The sequence below is a fragment of the Macrobrachium rosenbergii genome, chromosome 28 (genome assembly GCF_040412425.1).
Source record: "Macrobrachium rosenbergii isolate ZJJX-2024 chromosome 28, ASM4041242v1, whole genome shotgun sequence".
Classification (NCBI taxonomy): domain Eukaryota; kingdom Metazoa; phylum Arthropoda; class Malacostraca; order Decapoda; family Palaemonidae; genus Macrobrachium; species Macrobrachium rosenbergii.
Genome location: NC_089768.1, coordinates 8,872,501 through 8,891,888, shown reverse-complemented (window position 1 = coordinate 8,891,888; position 19,388 = coordinate 8,872,501). Strand labels below are relative to the sequence as shown.

Here is a 19,388-nt window from a genome sequence, read left to right as displayed (position 1 = left end):
TTCTCAGATATTATAAAAAGCACTTTTATGTCACGCTTCGGGAATGGCGTTAGGTGTGCTGTAGCATTTACATCCTGTGACTGCCTTTCATGGGTTGTCAGCAATTCCTGGGTGTATCACAGGGTACATTCTAAGCAAACAGTGCCGTCAGACTTAGTTTTTGTTTTTATGATTCCATTTGAAAGTTAGAATATGTCTCTGACTCGGATAAGAGTATATGTACCTCAGGAGAATCTCGCAACATGAGAGGAACAAATATGTCTGTGAGAAACTTCAGTTTCCGTTGCTAGCTGTTCAGCAAATTTAACCAAGAGGAATGGGAGAAATTCTATGCTAATTGCTATTAGGAGTTCCAGCAACGATCAAGTGCAGGGGAAAAACCTGCAGCAGTGAAAGACTAGGAGAAATGCAAGGAGAGTCAAATTCAAGACAAGAATTCATATGAGCGATTGATTATGAAACTAAAGTGACCGCCTAAAACAGAGGGGAAGTGGAGTACACATCTAATGGACTGAAGACGGGTCAGATAAAGGACTATCCACTTACGTACTTCTTCTTAAAAGACTTGGACATACTTTGAATGAACATCCGAGCCGTAAAATATCTATGGAAGATAAAAGCTACCCCCAGAAACATGAACCTGAAACTGATATTATATATACCAATTTCACTCTTACTATATCTTACGCAATCATCCTTCAGTTTTGCATGGTAAGCCACTGAGGCTTGGGAATTCTTCAACTTGGGCATAACATCAAAAGAAAAGTTTTTGCATGTAAATTTTGCTTAAAAGTATACACAGAATTAAATGTAATGACTTCCAAGGTGTTTTCTCCTAGGAATAAGCGTAGGAAGGGATCAAAAGCATTTGTTTAAATTTATTATATAGAAAAGTACAAACAAACTTACAAAGTAGTAGGATAGTTAGGTGGTGTACAAAGGTAAAAAGTCGACTGACACAAGGATTTCATGATGCAAATAATAAATATTCTTAAGGATGCATTCTAACACACTTATCCATGATATAAATTATTATTTACAATAATTTACGAACTACACAAATAATGAATTATGTTGTGTTTGCTTAATATAAGAACATTTATGACACAAGTGGTAATTCTCTTTTCAGATTATTCCCCAGCTTCGCTTGGTTTTGACTGATTTTGTCATTAGAGGCTTCTGCATCTTGAATTCCACTTGGTATTTGAAAAGTTTTTTGGATTAAAGGGACTCCATGACCTGAAGCTCCACTATCGTTCTCTAGAGTCTCTGGAAGAAAAGACAAAGATCCTGAAGGAGATGCAGCTGATATTTCTGACTGACCAGGTGCCTGAGGCTCTTGTTGAGTTGTGGCCACTTGCGGTTGTTGGCTGATGGTTCCTGATGTGTCACTATTCAGTCCAAAGGTTTGGCTAAATCCACTGATGCTTCTCAAACCACTGGACTGATGACCATTGAGTATTTTAAGAACTTCTTGGGGATCAGTTGTGAAAGAAAAGGTGTTGAATATATTTGCTGATGGATCTGCCACTCTTGCTGCTTGTGCGCCGATTGCAGCATTGGCATTCTCTACAGGGCTTCTTGCAGTTTGTGAAAGCAAAGACAGTGGAATAGTGAGAACAAAGTTTGGATCCGTAAGTACACCGGCAGCATCCAAACCTGAAACTTCACTATCGGTTCTAGTAGCAAACTGTTCAGCAGACGTAGAGGTGCCAAAACTGCTAAATGTCTCCTGCCCTTGTAATGGAGTAGATGCTATAATAGGTGCCTGTGTTGTCACTTGTCCTTCTGGACTACTGATACCCAGGCTTGTCACTTGAATCTCATTCCCTGCTTGTATCTGGCTAGAAAGGATGCCGTCTTCTATCTGAACTGCAGTGTTTGTTGTCTGTTCAACAGGTGATTGTGTAAGGGTGACTTGTGTGTTTTTTATATTTTCATCTGCAATAGCTAAATCCGCTCTATCAGTGGCAACCTCACCAAGGCGTTTGTGAAGAGTATCTGTGAATGGGGCGGGTGTAACTCTTTCCTGTTGGAAATTTGGCAGAACTGATTCACTTCCTGATTGTGGTAATATTATGACTGCATGAGGAGTAAATTTTCTAGTATTTACTGAAGTTATCCCAGAGACCCCTAAATTTGTGGTTGATACCCCAGTACTACCTATTTGGTCAAGGTTAGAGACAGTTTGTTCACTAATGGTGTCAAATTGCTGGCTAGATGCAAGGGCATCAAACGAAGGAGTGTGTATGTCAGTAACAGGTGAAGGGGTTATTGTAAATGGAATGTTTGGCTTAGATGCACTGAATTTTGAATGGGTAATAGCAACTGCTGGAGTACTCACTTCATGAGTTTCTAGAGCTGATGATCCTACTGGACTTTGTCCTGTTATTTTAAGTGCTTGTGTGGCACAGTTTTTTGTACCTGATCTACATTTGCACTTTGTAACACATGCCTTTGGAAATTCATTTCCCACTGGTGATTCATCCGTTATAGAAGATATTACTCTTGATGCCCCAGGAGATACTTGTGGAGCCAAGTTTGAAATTTCTGGTAGGATAGACACATGATCACCTACATGCATCATTTTTCCTATAGATGCTCCTACACCTTTGCCTTGACTTGTACTCAGCTGAATGAGAGATTCTAATTTTACTTGTTCATTTCCTGATGTAATAGACACATGATCACCAACATGCATCAATTTTCCCACAGATGTTCCAGTTCCTCCAGTAAGTATTCCTTGTGATGCTGAATGAGCATTTACATTATCACCACTTGGTACAAGTACAAGCTCAGCATCTGAAGATATTCCACTGTGCAATCTTGCATTCAGTGAACCAGTGTCAGCTGGTGTATTGAAATTATTCTCAGAAAATGTTGAAATGGGTGTAATGTTTACAGTTTCGAAGACTGAGCTAGAAGGACGAAGTGGTGCTACTTCTTGTGGTGTAGTGGTTGCTGCTAATGAACTGGTTCTGAGTTGAGGTGATTCTCTGTGGAATGGTTTAACTGTGTCTACTGAAATATGCGAATTCTCAGCTGGTGGCGTTCCTACTGCTGCAAAACTTGCTAGAGCACTGGGTACTGGTAATGTATTCTGACCTACTTCAATGGGAGTTTCTTCTCGGGTAGTAGCTAGTCCTTCTGCCTCAGCACTTAATGGAAAATCTGATGAAAATGAGTTTCTAAATTCTGTTTTTGATGCAAATGAACTTGATGTTGCAAATATTGTAGAATCATCCGTACCTGTTGCAAGTCCTGTTACCTTATCAGACTGGATTAATTTCGTTGTTCCTTCAGACTGGATAAGATTTGACTTTGAACTTTCTTCTACTGACGCTAAGCCTTCTCGGTTAATTTCCTCAATTCTATCATTATTTGGAGTAACAATTAGAGCTTCAGCAACAGGAGGAAGCTCATTCTGGAAAGATGGTGCACTGTCAAAGCTCTGTTCAGCTGTATCAAAGGATCCTGAGGTGCCTATTGGTATTCCACCTGGATTGTTATTTTGTTCACTTTGAAAAGAATTTTGGTCAGATTTTTGGTTGAATAAACTACCTTGATGTGCTCTTTGTCCAAAGCCATCTGTTTCTGGTGACAAGTTTGCTCTAATACCTTCATCAAGATGGCTTGGTTTTATTTCTGAAGTTTTTCTTTCACTGTTCAGATTAAATCTAACAAAGTTAGGGTTGTTTCCAAAGTTTTGATTGTGTGGTGTTACACGTGCATGGGTTTCATTCAAAATACCCACTACGACTGGGACTGACTGCAAAATGACTCTTGTGTTCTGAGAAGGTAGGTGTGGAATGAACCCTCCACTACCAAAATTTCCATGAGGGAAGTTTGGGTTGAAGTGACCGAAAGGAAAGAAGCTGTTTGCAAAGGGATGACCCCCAATAAAAGGTGTAGGGTTAAATCCAGGCCCAAACCCAGGGTTGTGAAATCCACCATTAACAAAGTTATTACTACTGGGTACAAAAGTTTGACCTGCAAGTCCTGATGTTCTTGCATGAACTGGCACTCTGTTGAAGCCATGACCTTCAATGGCAGGTGTTCCGAAGCCTCCATTTCCAAAGTTTGGAGGAGGAAAACCTTGAATATTGAAGGGATGATTACCAACGTCACTGAAAACAAAATGTTGATTATTGACCCCTGATTCTGCACTTGAAAACCCTACACCACCGTTTGATCTGAAACCACCAAAGTTATTATTGCTGCCTGCTGGGAAGTTTGGAGAACTGAGACCTAAATCTTCTAGAGAACTTAAACCTTCAACTAGAGAGGGATGAACTACTTGTACAACTTCAGTGGAACCTCTATCGTTGAGATTTCTAGCAAAACCACCATTTTGACCAGAGAAGTCATGTTGGGCTTGAGGGACAAAATTTCTGGAAAACTGTGCTCCATTTGGTATTGCAGAACTGCTGGAGAAGGTGTTGCTTGGAGTATTAGGGAAGTGGTCTTCACCCTCAACCTGTGAAAAGATAAATTTACCAAAGGGTCCATCTTTATTATATGTATTTGTCTTACGAGATTATAGATTAAAATAGTTTTAAAACATACTAATGCTGTTTAATACACCAAACAACTGTAAAAAAAACTCTTGTGCTTTAGATTACACAGTGAAATAAACCACATTTTGAAGTAGGAAAAACACATTTTTGGTAGCCACCGTGAGTCCTCAAAGGAGTTACTTTTAAAGTTCCACTGGGTCTCCAAAAAACAGACCGACTAATATCGAGAATGATTTCGTAGCTGGTACAGTGCCTTGGTAAAATGACAAAGTATAAATGGATTCAGTGCAGGAAGATTACAATTCATCCTCTTTGTGCAGATGTGACAACCTTACTTCCTCAGCAAGAGTGCCCATTTCCAAGGCGTAGCCTTCAAGGATTTTTTAGTCCCTCTTCTTGGGGCCGAAAATGTTCAATCCAATATCTACGACTCCTATGAATTCTTGATGGAAAGCTTCAATAGCAACCAGAATATAGTGATGCCTAGCATCAATGACTTCCTTGATATTTTGCAAGATCTCCTTACGGATCTCCATCCTAAACTCTAACCTGGCATCTACAGGAATCTCCTTAGTAGGAATCTCCGTCTGGATGGGTTACGCAGGGGTAGCAGCATCACTGCCACCCAACAGATAGGGAGTCTTGGGCAAACATATAGGAACTTCAAGAGGAGAGTCACTGTGGGGTCCTCCTCAATTTTGGATTGCTGCATGGAAGAGCCTGGATCCCCTTCCAGGGTCTCCTCCTCATGCAAGTAATGTCAGATCATTACATGGGAGAGTTGGGATCTCCTTCCGTGGGCTCCTCATCAAGTAAAATGTGTGGTGGCCCTGGGTCTTCTGGGTTCAGAAATGAGAGCTCAGTGGCTTGGTCCACTTCTTGCCAATTACTCTGGGCATCTAGCATAATTAATGACTTCATTTCCATTGCACAAGTCTTATAGGGGAATCAATGATTGCTATCATGGCATGTTTGCCTGAAATTCCAAGCTGCTCAGGGCTGAGGAGGAACACTCTACCCATGTTTTACTGGGAAGATGTATTCTTTTCCCCCAGCAGTATATATCAATGTACACAATGACATGAAACAGGGAAATGTTATTATAATACATTGTTCTGCTGGAAACTTAGGACTGTTTGCTTAACTTTGCTCAGCAGAAAATTGCGATATTTCGGTGATGAAGCACTTCAAAACGAGAAAGGGTTTTGAGCCAAGCACATTATATAGACCGAAAGAGTAACGGCGGGCCTGGCTGACCTGAGACACTGTTGCCAAACTAGAATACAATAGAAGAGAACAGAATAGAATATAGGATTTAGGCCAAAGGCCAAGCGATGGGACCTATGAGGTAATTCACCGCTGGATAGGATATTGACAGTAAGGAGGTTTGAAAGGTGTAATAGGAGGAAAACCTCGCAGCTGCACTATGATGCATTTGTTGGAGAATGTGGAAAGTCAGATAGAAGAAAGAGAATATGAACGGAGGTACAGAGAAAGGAATGAAAGAGGTTGCAGCTAAGGGCCGAAGGGACGCTGCAAAGACCCTTAAGTAATGTCTGCAGTGCACCAATTGAGGTGCACTGACGGAACTAACCCCTGCGGGGGCCAAACTAGATGAAGATGGGCAAATCCTAATCTTCCAGGTAATCACTGTATCAATAATGGCACCTTACTGGCCTAGACCAGGCATAAGAGAATTCTTGATATAAGTCGGTCTGTGTAATGGAGCCCCACTGGAACCATTAGGGTAACTTCTTTGAGGACGAACAGCGGATATATTATCAAAAAAATATTCAACATTACTTGCCTTGCGTTGACTTATGGGCTCTTGATTTCCGGTACCAGTTTGAGGCAATGGACCTGCCAATACCCCTGTGACAAAAATAGCTACCAGCAGCAACCATGTCTGAAAAGAGGGGACATTGCAATGAATTAATTTCTTGATGCAATTCAGTTTCCAATTCCAGTAAATAGAAGCATTTCCTTATTAGATACTGAAGGCATGGGTCAAGACGGAATAACTTTAATTTTGCTTTGCAGCAAATCTTTAGCATGAAAGTGATTATGTTTGACTTTCCTGTGTATAGTGCTCATTTACCCATAAGAACTGATATTACTCTTTACTTATTACTTCATATTCATACTTAAGTTCCTACATCACATCTGTCGGACCCCCATTGCAAGTTTGCAAGTCCCGCATATCTGCAAGCTGTTTGTTTCATTATAGCAACTCAAGAAACAGTTTACTTACAGATTTCAAATCTTGTTTGTGAGGAGTTTCTTACCACGCATGGTCAAAGCACTTACTGTTGTTTGCCCTTGTTTTACTGAAACTGAATCAAGCGTCAGATTTTGTCGTTTTAGTTGTCAAGTTTAGAACCGTAGTACTATGGAACATACAATTCTGAAGCGTACTGTCCGCATTGCCAAGAATTTACTCATTCATAGCTTAGGTGTCGTCAACTGTTGCCTTTCGAAATATCAGTTTTGTGGAATGGAATGAAATGGAATATAGAGTTTAGGCCAAAGGTCAAGCACTGGGACCTAAGAGGTCACTCAGCGCTGGAAAGGAAGCTGAAAGTAGTTAGGTTTGAAAGGTGTAACAGGGAAGCCTTGCAGTTGCAATATTATGAAATAACTGTTAGGAGAGGGTGGATAGCAAGATGAAAGAAAGATAATATGAATGGAGGTACAGCAACAGGAATGAAAGAGGATGCTTCTAGGGGCTGAAAGGACGCTGAAAAGAACCTTTTGTAATGCCTACAGTACACCCAATGAGGTGCACTGACGGCACTAACAGCTTACGGAGATCATTCCCACAACCTAATGATTTTGGAGGTGACACTTTAAGTCACTGATGCGTTCCCCACTGATGACTAACTCATTCAGTTTTCCGCACTGCTTCTTACAGCATTCTAGTTAAATCATCAGCTTTATGGTCATCTCTTACCACCCTATACTGTATATTTACACCAGGATACATTATCCTGGAAGTTCTTTTATTCCTTTAGTGTAATATTCATGCTTCTTCTTTACAGTTTGGTTATCATATTTGATGCCTTTCTTTATGGAACCTTTTATTATCCTTTTTTGTTTCTTTTTTAATTCCTGCTCAGTATATGTTTGCTACTTCCATTGATTTATGGATGTTTATATCATATTATGTTCCTACCTGATCATGAAGCCTAATTTTACATACTTGAGCGAGCTTGACTGATGTGGAGGTGACGTTGTGATATGGATATTTTTTGATTCGTTCTTTTTTTGGTGTGTTTGGTAAGTGTTAAGATTCGATCAAATTTCTCATGCTCCATGTATAAATACTGCACTCATCTCGATGTTCATTAAATTAGCTTTTTTGGGGTTCGTGGGATGACAGAAGCCTCTTCACTTTGCCTTATCCTCAGTGCAGAACCCACCTGCTTTTTTACGTTCAGTAGTAAAAAGAACAAAAAAGATGGAACTATAAGATGGGCCAGTAGTTAGAAACTGGGAAAATCGTCGGAAAAGTTTTTGGGGTTTTAGAAGAGTTTCATGGCCAAACACAAAAAAGTAACATGAGCCAAGAACTACGGAAGTGGATCAAGGAGAACGTCTTCATCGTCCTTACATCAGAGTTATCAAAACAGACTCGACCACAGCACAGGTCAGCTGGTTCCAGTGAAGTGACAGCATTAAACGTTGTAACTTCCGACTGTATATGTCGGTGGAAACTTGCTTGAACACTTATGAACTTAGCAAAACTCGCTTGAACATTTATGAACTAAGCAAAACTCGCTTGAATACTTATGCAATTAGCAAAACTCGCTTCAACATTTATGAACTTAGCAAAACTCGCTTGAACTTTTATGAACTAAGCAAAACCCACTTGAACATTTATGAACTAAGCAAAACTCACTTGAACACTTATGAACTTAGCAAAACTTGCTTGAACATTTAGGAACTACGCAAAACTCCCTTGAACTTTTATGAACTAAGCACAACCCACTTGAACATTTATGAACTAATCAAAACTTGCTTGAACACTTATGAACTTAGCAAAACTTGCTTGAACATTTAGGAACTAAGCAAAACTCCCTTGAACATTTATGAACTAAGCAAAACCCACTTGAACATTTGTGAACTAATCAAAACTTGCTTGAACACTTATGAACTTAGCAAAATTTGCTTGAACATTTATGAACTAATCAAAGCTTGCTTGAACACTTATGAACTTAGCAAAACTTGCTTGAACATTTAGGAACTAAGCAAAACTCCCTTGAACATTTATGAACTAAGCAAAGCCCATTTGAACATTTGTGAACTAATCAAAACTTGCTTGAACACTTATGAACTTAGCAAAATTTGCTTGAACATTTATGAACTTAGCAAAACTTGCCTGAACATTTATGAACTAAGCAAAACTCGCTTGAACATTTATGAACTTACCAAACTTGCCTGAACATTTATGAACTTAGCAAAATTTGCCTGAACATTTATGAACTTAGCTTAGCAAAACTTGCTTGGACATTTATGAACTAAGCAAAACTCGCTTGAACATTTATGAACTTAGCAAAACTTGCCTGAACATTTATGAATTAATCAAAATTTGCTTGAGCACTTATGAACTTAGCAAAATTTGCTTGAACATTTATGAACTAATCAAAACTTGCTTGAACACTTATGAACTTAGCAAAACTTGTCTGAACATTTATGAACTTAGCAGAACTTGCCTGAACATTTATAAACTAAGCAAAACTCCCTTGAACTTTATGAACTTAGCAAAACTTGCCTGAACATTTATGAACTAAGCAAAACTCCCTTGAACATTTATGAACTTAGCAAAACTTGCCTGAACATTTATGAACTAATCAAAACTTGCTTGAACACTTATGAACTTAGCAAAATTTGCTTGAACATTTATGGACTAATCAAAACTTGCTTGAACACTTATGAACTAAGCAAAACTCGCTTGAAAATTTATGAACTTCAGCAGAACTCGGTTGAACACTTACGAACTTTGCAGGCTACTCGTGTTTGCGTTTGATACAATGAGAACAATTACAGTCTTGGGGGATGTGTTAAGTTCCGATTAAAGTTCATGCAGCATTAACTGACCGAAGTGAAGAGCATTTTCTATTGACCTTTGTTCCAGTTCCCTTTGCATTTACTGCGCCTGTTCACTTTTTTTGTGTCGAAAGATTGTGCTCGAAACAATTAATGAAGTCCTAGAAGGTCTATAAAACTGAATAATTAGGTCTCAGTATGTTAACGACGTTCCATGGCAGTTAACAGGTGTCATTCAGTTTTCACTGCAAATGCAATAATATAGATATATATATATATATATATATATATATATATATATATATATATATATATATATATATATATATATATATATATATATATAATATATGTATATATTTACATATATACATATATATATGTATGTATGTATATATATATAATACACACATAAACACATAAATATACGTATCTGTATACATATATATACATAAATATATATATATAATATATATATATATATATATATATATATATATATATATATATATATATATATATATATATATATATATATATATATATATATATATATATATAGGTAGGAAGGTGTACGTAGCTGAGTGATTAATGACCTTGCTCCAATAGTGATTGACCCGGCATCGATCCAAACGGGTGAAACGCATTTGGGTTCGTTTTTTTTTAAATCCATCGTACCTCCGTTGAATTAGGTTACCTGGTGGTTATGCGACTGTACTGGGTCGTAGCCTGGGTAGACAAAGGTATATTGGTAGCAGCTTCATCCTAAAAAAAAATTGAAGGGTTAACCCGAAAGCTAACACAATCCGGAACCGAGCCCTCTAAGGGGGGGAAAAAAAGGGTAGGGCGAAATGGAAATAAATGTAAATAGAAAAAGATGATAACGGAAATAGTGATAATGGATATAATATTTCCTTTTAAACTTAATACACTTCATAAAATAGTACGAACTGCGTGCAAGGCGGCCAGCAATGGCCACTGCACTTTCTCCCTCTGTTACAGGAGACAAAAACCAGTTAAAAGTAAAGGGCAGGTAGATCAGAAAACCTCTCTCTCTCTCTCTCTCTCTCTCTCTCTCTCTCTCCACTTGTAACATTTTTTTTTTAGTCTTTCTTTTATGCAATTTTCGTTTGTTCAGTATAATTCTGATGAGAAATTTAGTTTTTTTTTTTTCAGTTTCAGTTCCATATTATTTCAGTTCATATTGGTTGATGTCATTTCAGAGCTTTCATATGTGTTTGTCATGCAATTTTCTTATCGTCTATCATTAGATTTTTAATACCATTCAGTTTCCTAATGTTGACTATTGTGGCCATTTTTAGTTTTCTGTAAAAGAAAACTATTGAGATGGCTTTGTCTGTCCGTCCGCACTTTTTTCTGTCCGCACTTTTTCTGTCAGCCCTCAGTTCTTAAAAATTACTGAGGCTATATGGCTGCAAATTGGTATGTTGATCATCCACCCTCCAATCATCAATCATAGCAAATTGCAGCCCTCTAGCCTCCTCAGTAGTTTTTATTTTATTTACGGTTAACGTTAGCCATAATCGTGCGTCTGGCAACGTTATAAGACAGGTCACCACTAGGCCGTGGCTGAAAGCTTTATGGGCCGCGGCTCACACAGAAAACTCGATTGCACCGAAGAAACTTCGGCACATTTTTTACTTGTTTCCTCTTTTAACTGGAATATGACTTTGCAATCATCACCTTGCAGGTTCGCTTTAAGAGTCATACTAAATCTCCATTTGTGAGCCGATAACTTAAAAGAAATCATTCTTTACTGAATGGTCTGTAAATTTCCGTACGACATTCTTGGCCGTTTAAAGCAGAAATTACCTTCTTCCAGCAGAACATATGAAAATACAGTAAAAGAAAAATTTCGATCCCGTGCATATTCACAGTACTTGAGCAGGCAGAAGTTCACAGAAACCTACAACTACATGAACACACAAACATATATATATATATATTATACACGCACACACACATATATATATATATATATATATATATATATATATATATATATATATATATATATATATATATATATATATATATATATATATATATATATATATATATATAATCTTATTAAGTCACCGAACGCCAATGAGAAAAATTAATAGTTACGACGACGGTAAAGATTTATGGAAAAATAACTAACAGTAACAAAAGCTCAAACAAGCAGGGAGGACGCCAAATTCTGGTTATAATCAGACTGCCTTTCCAAATAAGCTAGTGACTCATCAAATTAATATGGCCGAAAATGTACCAGAAGCAGACAGGGAGACGAGAGTGTCCAAAAGAGCAAGAAAGAATCTGCCTATCTAGAGCAAAGACACTTGATAAAAGTTCGTGCAGGTCACCACGGTGACTTTCTTCCTACTGGATATGGGTAAGGGCACAAGCTTTAACCAAGAGCGTTTTTGTCCAGGCCGACAACAGTTTATAAAAACTCACACGCAAAAAGTGGCACCCGCTAACCTCCGCTTGGCACTGCCTATATGTGAATGATCGTTTCATCGCTTTCTCTCTCAGTGTTGTACAGTTCAACCATACCCCTGATCAGAGTGACTGCAATCACGCATGGGCAGCGAATCTGTGTCGTCTCCTTTACGGGAATAGAACAGAACAGAATGTATACAATATAGGCCGAAGGCCAAGAGCTGAGGCCTATGAGGTCATTCAGCTCTGGAAGGAAGACTGAGAGTCAAAGGTTACGAAGGTGTAACTGGAGGAAAACCTCGCAGGTGCACTATGAATCAATTGTTGCGAGAGGGTGAGAAGTAAGATGGAAGACAGAATATGACTGGAGGTACAGTATAAAGGTATGAAAGAAGTTGCAGCTAGGGGCCGAAGGGACGCTGCAAGAACCTTAAGTAATGCCTTAAGTGTACCGCGCGTGACGTGAACTGATGGCACTAACTCCTCCCCCCATACGGGGTCTGCTTTAAGGGGTCCCTAGCTAAAGCCCTGACATATGGAAACATTAGACTGGGGCGAGTCTCAATTGTTTTTACAGGTTCTTTGATGGCTAGAATGAAAGTTCAAGGCCGGTGTAGATGCAGTTTTAAGAGTACCCCTCATGCCAAGAACCACAGAGTAGATTCTGTAGACCTTGATAGAAAATTCTAATCTCTCTCTCTCTCTCTCTCTCTCTCTCTCTCTCTCTCTCTCTCTCAAGGGTGAAACTTTCGCATAGTACCGTCAGCTAACATTCCATCTACAAACTTCTCCATCTCTTCAATCTTCGAATAGGTAACTGGAGGTAAGCGTTTTTCACGGTAGCTTTGCTAAAAGCTGTAGGAAACATTTAAACTAAAAAACAAACAAACAAACAAGGCGTTCGCTTTCTCCCATCGCTTTACTGAAACTTACAAATAGAAGTTGGGACTAGAAGAAAGGCAGATTTCACGTTATTTTTTAGAGATTTAGGAGACCCTGATCCTGATTTTATGAAGTAATAAAATAACTGCCCTACTTGCGTTACTATACTCGACAGCATTACGGCCGTTGGACGATGACCTGGTGACAGGTCGACTCAAGTAATATTGGGTCTAGGTGGTAACTGGACGGGCTACTGCCTATAAATGTCAGACGCCCTTGATACACAAACCGCGTTCTCAACAACCTCAGTTGATAGACAGACAAAGGACTGACACCTTACAGTAATATTTGATCGTTAATAATCGTTTTGTTACATACATTCATAAGATTTTTATTTGCACCGATGTATATTCAGCATTTGGAAAAAAAACAGGTGTCTTCCCCTTGGTGCACTAAGCACGTGTTTATTTTGCTTAATGCTTAATAGTTTCTCTAGGACCCGCTTGGGGGGTCCTGACTAGGCCTAACCAGTTATCATTTTTCTTACTTTCTCAGTGAAATTCCTACCCTAGAGAATAAAATACTTGAGCTTTTCAGAATGAATGACCATCCACAGACAATTAACAATTAACAAGGTATTTTTCGGTATTCTCGTTACTCTGAACACCTTAGCCGCAACATTATTACCTTGTATTCTTGCATGTATTCGGTTGCTTAAGAGAGAGAGAGAGAGAGAGAGAGAGAGAGAGAGAGAGAGAGAGAGAGAGAGAGAGAGAGATTTCATCCACTCATCTGCCCTCGTTAAATATCAGCCTAGTTCTAACCTTCCCGACACAAGAATCTTGCCAATATGTTGCAATTTCTCTCCTTGTTAAGGGCAGCCTCAGTCTTCGTATTCTTCTACCCCTGTAAATACAGAGGTACACTCATCAAATTCTATCTTTCATGTGGTTAATTTCATGCTTTCCATGTGGTACTAACCACTGTCATGAGGCGAAGTGACCTTTATTCGTTCAAAGGTAAGCATTACCGTAATCTTGTAAAACTGATGTACCGGAGCCAAATATGCCATGCTTTGAACTCAACAAATTATTTTTATATATTTTCACTGAGTAGAGAGAAATTGCAGGAAATTGGCACTTTTGAAAAGACGATACGATGTTTTAAAATCCTTATCAATATTAAATTAAACCAAGAGTCAGTTTATGTGTCGTAAATGTACTCGATCTGATAAGCTTATGTGTCATGCCTTGAACTCAACCAATTATTTTCACTGAGCAGAGAGACACTGCAGGAGACTTGGAACTTAGGAAAAAGACGATACGATGGTTTTAAATCCATACCAATATTAAATAAACGCGCCTTTAAACTTAATAGAGGTGTCGTAAGTATACTCGATTTGATAAGGTTTCGGACACGCCCAAAATCAACTCTACTGGCTAGAGAGACTGGAATGGCTGGTTCGTGCGGCTGACATTAGACTCATCTGCTGAAGAACTGGGATTCTTTTGCTCGGTGGGTCTTAAATACTTGGAAACCGGCCGGAAAAAAACAAAAAAGTTTACTTTAATTGCACTGCGAACTCTCATCGTTTGATTAATACGAATGACGAATCAAATACAACACGTTTTTATTATTCTGTTGGTTTTGGTGGCCTAGATAAAGTAAGTGCTATTATTTGAGCAAGTCTTTCACTGCCACTTACTCGTATTAATAAATTGAAAAAGTAATTCTCTCTCTCTCTCTCGCTCATATGTAGACTGCATCTCCCACATGATTTACGGCCTGCTTAAGACCATAAGGGTAAATTCTTGAGTTGTTTCATTTGTACACCCACGCATTTGATGGCCCGATTAACAGACGCTTATTACCTCTTGTTCATGGCGTAGTCTGAAATTTTATATATCTGAAACATTATATTTTGGAGAAAGGGAGAAAGGCATTCTTTGCAGAAGTTTTACACATTACTCACTCTTAAGTGCTCAGTTCTAACGATTTCTGAAGCTTGCTGTAGAGCATTTAAGTCTTAATCCTTTTAGGTACAAGACCCAGTTGCATCGGCCATTTGAAAAGACAGGTTGAAAGTAGAACTAAAAAAATACATATATATAAAATGGAGAAGTACAAAGAGAGCTGAGAAAAACTGAAAGACCTCTTCGTTCGCTCCTCCTTAATGATCGTGAACAGCAATCTATATTATTGCAACACGAGACCGAATGATTTAGAAAGAAGTGACCCCTGGTGGGCGAGAGGCGTGATGAGATGGAGTAAATTGGACGCACATCACGGGCAGCAGCACTGTCCATTGTAGCAATAATAGTAAATGAAGTGTGCTTTAGCACGTTTTGATTTATAATGAAGTAGTGCTGTGTTTTCAGGAATTACTTTTAAGTCATTATATATATTTTTTATCACTACACAGGTTTTTGGAAAAATTCTTTTTCTTGGAATGATTTACCGTTTAATACTTTTTTTTTTTATTTTGCAGATTTACTTCATTGACCTTTAAAGCTGATAAAATTACGAGCGTTGCCTGCTACGGAGTGAATCGTTTATTGTAGGTTCATCTACTCCAGTGAAAGATTATATATATACAGTATGTATATGTATATATATATATATATATATATATATATATATATAGTACATGCATACATACGCATATACATACACACAGGTTCTGAACATGTTCATACTTCAAAAGGAAGTAGCCTACCATAATTATATACTAATCATTTTATTAAATTACCTAAAAAATCTTGATAGTCACCGACCCAAACCACTTTCACTCTGCAAAGTATTTAATTCAGATCGTCCTCTCGCCTCATTAATTAACCGAAGCGTCTTAGTGGTTCCTGGTTACGCTGATCGTCGATACGACGCTCCCATAGTTGGCGTTGCTAACGAAGACGCATTGACGCAACGTCAGGGCACGGTATCCTAACATTAAATCTGTGTAGTTTTTCACTAGATCGTCATTAGACGTAGCAGAACTTTCACATTTTCCCTGGTCGTTTAAAGCTTTCATTTGAGCTTCTCCCTTTGGCTCCTTTAGGCCTACCCTAGTATGATTTCTTAAGATTTCTTTTCGCATATTTCTAGGAAATGTGTGAAATTTATCTAGGAAACGTCACATTTTTCTAGGAAATGTGTGAAATAATTCTAGGAAGCATCACATATTTCCGAGAAATATATGAAATAATTCTAGGAAGCATCACATATTTCTAGGAAATGTGTCAGATGTTTCTAGGAAATTTCACATATTTCTTTGAAATTTCAAATTTTTCTAGGAAATATCACATATTTCAAGGAAATAATACAATTCCAGGAATTATGAGAAATATTTCTGGAAATTTCTAATTTTTCTAGGAAATTTCACATTTTTCTAGGAAACAGGTCAGATGTTCATAGGAAATTTCACAAATTTCCAAGAAATATATGAAATAATTCTAGGAAACATCACATATTTCTAGGAAATGTGAGATATTTCTAGGAAACACGTGAAGTATTCTCAAGAAATATCAAAATTTCTAGGAAATGTATGAAATTTTTCTAGGAAATTTCACATATTTCTAAGAAATATGTAACATATTTATGTGAAATTTCCCGTGTTTTTAGGTGCTATACGGAATATTTCTAGGAAACGTCACATTTCCATGAAGTTTCATATTTTTGGAAAATATACGAATTTCTCGGGGAAACATCACATTTCTTGGAAATATGTAAAATATGTCTAGAAAATTTCACATATTTCTAGGGAACATGTAAAATTCTTATAGAAAATATTAAATACTTCTAGGAATATGAAATATTTCTAGGAAATGTTACATTATTTCTGGGAAACATGTACAGTTCTCTTAGAAAATATCACATATGTCTAGGAAATACCTCACATTTCTAGGAAACATCATCCTCTGACTTCTAAGAAGAGGTCCTTCTGTCTAAGGTATTCGGTCTGCCGGTTGACTTTGACCTGTTTACTACATTTGTTACCGGAACCTGTTGATCTTTAGGGAGCACTCTGACGCATTAGAGGGAGCGGGGGCTGGGATGACCTAATAGGTTAAAAGGTAAACCTCACAGTGCTCTGCCAATTATCGGGCCCACATCATATAGGTACCGAAAGGGTAACACAACCTTGACACAGATGGTTTAGAAGTATGGTCTTGGTACACACACACACACACGAGGCCGCACACTTAAATACACACACAGACACATTATATATATACTATATATTTATGTACTATACAGTGCGTATTTTTCTACTCTTACATGTATGCTAGTGCTCTTGGTGTGTATCTATCAAATACATGTATGATAAACACGTAAATAAATACAGAAACAAATAAACAAAGAAAAACATACTTTCTTAGTTTTGCTGAACAAATATATATGACTAGTCTGCGTACAGTCCTTGGCTTACCGGACTTCTGCAATAATGCAAGCGGGTTTCGACTGTGGGACTAAGGAAACATTCGACTGTGGGACTAAGGAAACATCCGACTGCGGAACTAAGGAAACATCCGACTGTGGAACTAAGGAAACATTCGACTGTGGCGCTAAGGAGTAAGGAAACATTCGACTATGGGACTAAGGACACATCCGACTGTGGGACCAAGAACACATCCGACTGTGGGACCAAGGAAACATTCGACTGTGGGACTAAGGAAACATTCGACTATGGGACTAAGGACACATCCGACTGTGGGACTAAGGAAACATTCGACTGTGGCACTAAGGAAACATTCGACTGTGGCACTAAGGAAACATTCGACTATGGGACTAAGGACACGTCCGACTGCGGGACTAAGGAAATATTCGACTATGGTAATAACTGTGGGACTAAGGAAACATCCGACTGTGGAACTAAGGAAACATCCAACTGTGGGACTAAGGAAACATTCGACTGTGGGACTAAGGAAACATCCGATTGTGGAACTAAGGAAACATCCGACTGTGGCACCAAGAAAACATTTGACTGTGGACTAAGGAAACTTTCGACTGTGGTATTAACTGTGGGACTAAGGAAACATTCGACCGTGGCACTAAGGAAACATTCGACTGTGGCACTAAGGAAGCATTCGACTCCGGTATTAACTGTGGGACTAAGGACACATTCGACTGTGGCACTAAGGAAACATTCGACTGTGGCACTAAGGAAACATTCGACTGTGGCACTAAGGAAACATTTGACTGTGGCACTAAGGAAACATTCGACTGTGGCACTAAGGAAACATCCAACTGTGGGACTAAGGAAACATCCGACTGTGGGACTAAGGAAACATTCGACTGTGGTATTAACTGTGGGACTAAGGAAACATTCGACTGTGGAATTAAGGAAACATTCAACTGTGGAACTAAGGAATCATCCGACTGTGGGACTAAGGAAACATTCGACCGTGGTATTAACTATGGGACTAAGGAAGCATTCGACTGTGGGACTAAGGAAACATTCGACTGTGAGACTAAGGAAACATTCGACTGTGGGACTAAGGAAACATCCGACTGTGGGACTAAGGAAACATTCGACTGTGGGACTAAGGAAACATCCGACTGTAGGACTATGGAAACATTCGACTGTGAGACTAAGGAAACATTCGACTGTGGGACTAAGGAAACATCCGACTGTGGGACTAAGGAAACATTCAACCGTGGGACTAAGGAAACATCCGACTGTAGGACTAAGGAACATTCGACTGCGGGACTAAGGAAACATTCGACTGTGGTACTAATGAAACATTTGACTGTGGGACTAAGGAAACAAGAAAATAATACGAGCGTGAGAACTGCGGATGCAATCCAGGAGGCATTTAAGCTAAGTGCAGTGCTTAGCGATTCATGCATCGCTGCGCAGTGGTCTTTTGTGTTATGAAATTCAGCGTTTACATGGCGAAGTCGAGGTCATGTCGCTTGATAGCTCCGCTGCATCTGATTGCAAAGAACTCGAATTTTCAACCTAATGGAGAGGATAGGTTCACGCAATACTGAAGACGATTAAGTAAATTATAACAGCAATTAAGTAAACAGTATTTAATGGCAGCAGCATCAGCGTAGAGTATCTCTTAGTGCTTTGCAGTGGGTTTATGTGATATATAGGCCTATATACTGTATATGTCTATAATTGTTAACTGAATATATAGAATGAAAAACCTTTTTACACAAATTCCTTTCTAAATGTTTGTCTGTAGAGCAGATAACACACAACTATAAGCGGACTACAAACTGCGCTCAATTGATTTGATTTTCTTAAGCAATTTTCTCGCCCAGGGAAACAATAATAATTTAGATGCCACACCGATTGTTTCACCATCAAAATGATACTGACTTCGAAACAGTTCACAGGATTTTGAGCTTGTAAGAAACCGCCGTTGCATGATTTCAGTGACAAAATTCACCGAAAATGCTATAGCTTACCAGGGTATAAGCAAATGCTTTCAAGCCGCTATAGAACTACCCATCTTGCAAAACTTGCAATGTGGTTAGTATGGCTGATAA

General features: G+C 38.5%; 1 protein-coding gene across 2 annotated transcripts in view; it reads right to left on the bottom strand.

The window, feature by feature from the left end:
• Positions 1 to 863: 863 nt before the first annotated feature.
• The window catches only part of LOC136854006 (serine-rich adhesin for platelets-like), a 42,781-nt gene continuing 24,256 nt past the window's right edge, over positions 864 to 19,388 (bottom strand). For both annotated transcript variants that reach the window (XM_067129963.1, XM_067129964.1), the window contains exons 2-3: positions 6,325 to 6,423; positions 864 to 4,477 (exon numbers count right to left, since the gene is read on the bottom strand). In XM_067129963.1, coding sequence (XP_066986064.1) covers positions 1,100 to 4,477; positions 6,325 to 6,423 — 3,477 coding nt within the window. In that variant the 3' untranslated portion in view covers positions 864 to 1,099. The remainder of the gene's footprint in view (positions 4,478 to 6,324; positions 6,424 to 19,388) is intronic.